Source organism: Lolium perenne, chromosome 7 (genome assembly GCF_019359855.2).
Source record: "Lolium perenne isolate Kyuss_39 chromosome 7, Kyuss_2.0, whole genome shotgun sequence".
Classification (NCBI taxonomy): Eukaryota; Viridiplantae; Streptophyta; class Magnoliopsida; order Poales; family Poaceae; genus Lolium; species Lolium perenne.
The window spans coordinates 53,630,464-53,633,489 of NC_067250.2; the positions used below are offsets into that span (position 1 = coordinate 53,630,464).

Sequence of the window (3,026 nt, forward strand, 5' to 3'; positions counted from 1 at the left end):
AGTTGCCACCCCGGCGTACAGGCTTGATAAGCAACCGAGGATGAGCATGTGCTCCTCGTCTTGGACCGCGGCTGCCATCTCTTCTCGCATAAGCTCGATGAACATCTGCTCCTCCTCTTCGTCCGAGTCCATGGCCGGCGAGGCAAATGGACGAACACCTGAAGGGCGTGGTCGAGGCAACCTGAGCCGCAAACGGCGAGGAGTAGTCCATCGTCGGAAAACAGACCGGCAAAGGAGCAGCCAGATAGGCCGTCGTCGAAAGACGGCGGAATATAGGCAGGTGGGGAAGGAGGGACGGCGGAATCTGGGCAACAAGCCGGCGGGGTGGTGCCGCCAGCGAGAGAGACACGGGGGGTGGGGGAGATTTTGAGCGAGGTGGCGGTGGGGCTCGTGTGTCGAGTCGCCGACAGATCGGATCCTTCCCTGCTTTTCGCTTTTCACTCGTCCGGACTCCCCGATAGAACCCGGGGGACCGGGGTTGGATGGATTTAGGCCCGAATCCGGATGAAATCGAGGAACCGGGGACCGGAGGACACGACTGGACCGAATTACGCTGTCCGGATGGGAAAATCTTCGCTCGAGGGCCTTCGTCGTGTAGACGAGTGGGGATGCTCTTATTATAGCGTGTGTGGCTGCTGGAGATGCTCTAGTAAAACTGATCTCATTCTCATTGTTACAAGTAGAACCTCAAAGCAATTCAGACTTTCTGACATCTACAAAACGGAACCATCGATCTTCCTTCATCCATACAACTGCCCCGGTTACGGACAACCTATCTCGTATCCTAACCATCTGATCGACGAGAAAAATAATCGTCCATGCACAGACTTGGCCAAAATTCTCGGTTCTTTGATCAGAAACACAGCTGTATCACTGAACCCGTGATCTGAGACGTGTCGATCATGGTGGTCACCCTGAGATGGTCTGCAGCAGGATCTGGTTGAAGGTGTCGATCGGGCCGGGCATGCACCAGTGCACGCAGTCGTTCTGCACCCGGGCGTCCATGCCGCCGGCGAACGGGTCGTTGCGCATGTACGGGCCGGGGTGGCCGTCGGGCCGCAGGTTCGCCAGCTTCGTCACGTCCAGCGCCGCGAACCGCAGAGCGCCGGCGCTGGACGCGGCCGCGGCCACCGCCTCCACGACGGTCTTCCTCATCTCCATCTCCGTGTAGCCCAGCTCCTTCTCGCCGTCCTTGTACGGCTCTTTCTTGGGGCAGGCGCCGGCCTTGTCCCAGTCCCCCTCGAAGTGCGCCGGCGAGAACGTGGTGAACGCGACCACCTTCCTGTCGTTGCCGTGCCGCCGGGCCACCTCGGCGAGCGTCCGGTGCACGATCTCCTTGAACACGCCGAAGAAGGCCGTCTCGGTGCGGTTCAGGTCCGCGCAGTCGTGGCAGCCCACGACCTCGCCGCCGTCGTGGTAGATGCCGGGGATCAGGAACCAGTGCCCCACGGACAGGACGACGGCGTCCAGCGCGCCCAGCTGCGACATCCACCGCTCATCGAACGCGTCGAGGAAGACGTTGTTGTGGCGCACGCCGGCGCGCTCCGCCTTCTCGGCGACCTTGACCAGGAGCGGCGACCAGAAGATGGACACGGTGGCGTTGTGGTCGCGGAAGACCCACCGCCGGAACTTGTTCTCCTCGCCGTCCCGGTACACGAGGTCCGGGCGGGAGCGGGAGGCGAGGAGGCAGAGCAGCGACTCGCCCTGGTTGCGCGCCAGGGAGTCGCCCACGAAGGCCAGGTGCCTGTTGCGGAGCCAGCGCAGGAACGCCTCCGGGGAGAAGGCCGGGAGGTCGCACCCCCGCGGCCGCCACCGCCAGTGGAGGTACCCGGTGTCCGGCCGGCCGTGCGCCATGCAGTTCTGGCCGTCCTTGATCGTGCCGCAGCTCGTCCCGTTGTAGAGCGGCGCCCGCGCGTCCGGCACCCACTCGCCCTCGGAGTAGTCGCACGGCGGCGGCGACGCGGTTGCCGACACTTCTCCGGCTGTTCGGGGCAACAGAGCAATGCAAGATTTAGTTTCTTGCCTAAACAGTCTACCAGGAATTGCACAGATGGGTAAATATTTCCGGAAGAAACACCAGAAACCACATGCCAGATATGAGATGGTCACTATTTATTGAGCTGAGGAGCGCTTTATGCTTTGCTTGGCGGAAAATACTTGTAAAAAATGGCAAGAAAAAATAGAAATCACGACTCAACCAAAATGGAATCCACTCATGGCAAAACTCAATCGGCTAGCTAAATCGCCCAGACAGAAATTTGTCCGCCACATTGCAGCACCAGCTATGTAGAATCAACAGGAAAACATAACATTGTACCTTGCATTTCCCCCAATACTACTTCATCCCCTTGGTCGGGAGGCGGTGGAGGAGGCAGCTCCTCATGCGCATTCGCCGATGCATGCCCAGGCTGGGAAGGCACGACGGTCGCCGCCGCCTCTCGGACGAGGGCGGCCGGCTTGGGTTCGGCCAGCGGGTTGAAGAGCAGGTAATGGAGGAGCGCGAGAGGGAGGAGCGCGTAGAGGGCGTAGGTGAGGAATTGCTTCTTGGGGAGGGAGAAGTGGGTGGTCTGGTGGTGGTGGGGCTGCGGGAAATTGGTGACCATGGCTGCGTGCTTGCTCAAGAAGAGGAAACCATGGCAATGGAGGACCGGGGCAGGAGTCAAGAAGGGGATCGACAATGGAGGACAAAGAGATGCAGGCGAGGGGAATGTTTTCCTTTTCTCCTTTATTTTATTTTTCTTTATCGAAAGACGAGGGTACGCGTATTTTTAAATTGGCCACTGTCACTCTCACTCACTCGACTTTCTTAAATTGGTTCTAGTTGGATCCAACACATGGCACGCTCGCCGTGTTTTGCTGCGGGCTATGCTCCCACGAGACCAGCCCGGCGTGCAGGGTTTCTGCCGGCCGCCGATGTTGAGGCCACACATTGCCACGTTACATGTTAGACATGGTACACATTTTTAGTCCAGTGTTTCATTATTTGTCTCACTTGTGATGTGGTTTCCTTCGTTACAAAAGTTGTC

The 3,026-nt window shown here is 59.0% G+C and overlaps 1 protein-coding gene across 1 annotated transcript; it reads right to left on the bottom strand.

The window, feature by feature from the left end:
• Positions 1–647: 647 nt before the first annotated feature.
• On the bottom strand, positions 648–2,636 carry LOC127317513 (xyloglucan O-acetyltransferase 2-like). Its single transcript, XM_051348070.2, has 2 exons — positions 2,318–2,636; positions 648–1,982 (listed from the first exon to the last, which is right to left on the bottom strand). Exons 1-2 carry the CDS (start codon positions 2,601–2,603, stop codon positions 910–912), a joined length of 1,359 nt encoding a protein of 452 aa, XP_051204030.1. The 5' UTR covers positions 2,604–2,636; the 3' UTR covers positions 648–909.
• Positions 2,637–3,026: the final 390 nt, after the last annotated feature.

What these genes read in the sequence shown, in the direction of transcription:
- LOC127317513 (XM_051348070.2), bottom strand. Translation starts at nt 2,603, where the DNA reads ATGGTCACCAATTTCCCGCAGCCCCACCACCACCAGACCACCCACTTC. An exon ending in AGTATTGGGGGAAATGCAAG is followed by an intron (nt 1,983 to 2,317) that starts GTACAATGTTAT and finishes TGCCCCGAACAG; the next exon opens with CCGGAGAAGTGTCGGCAACC.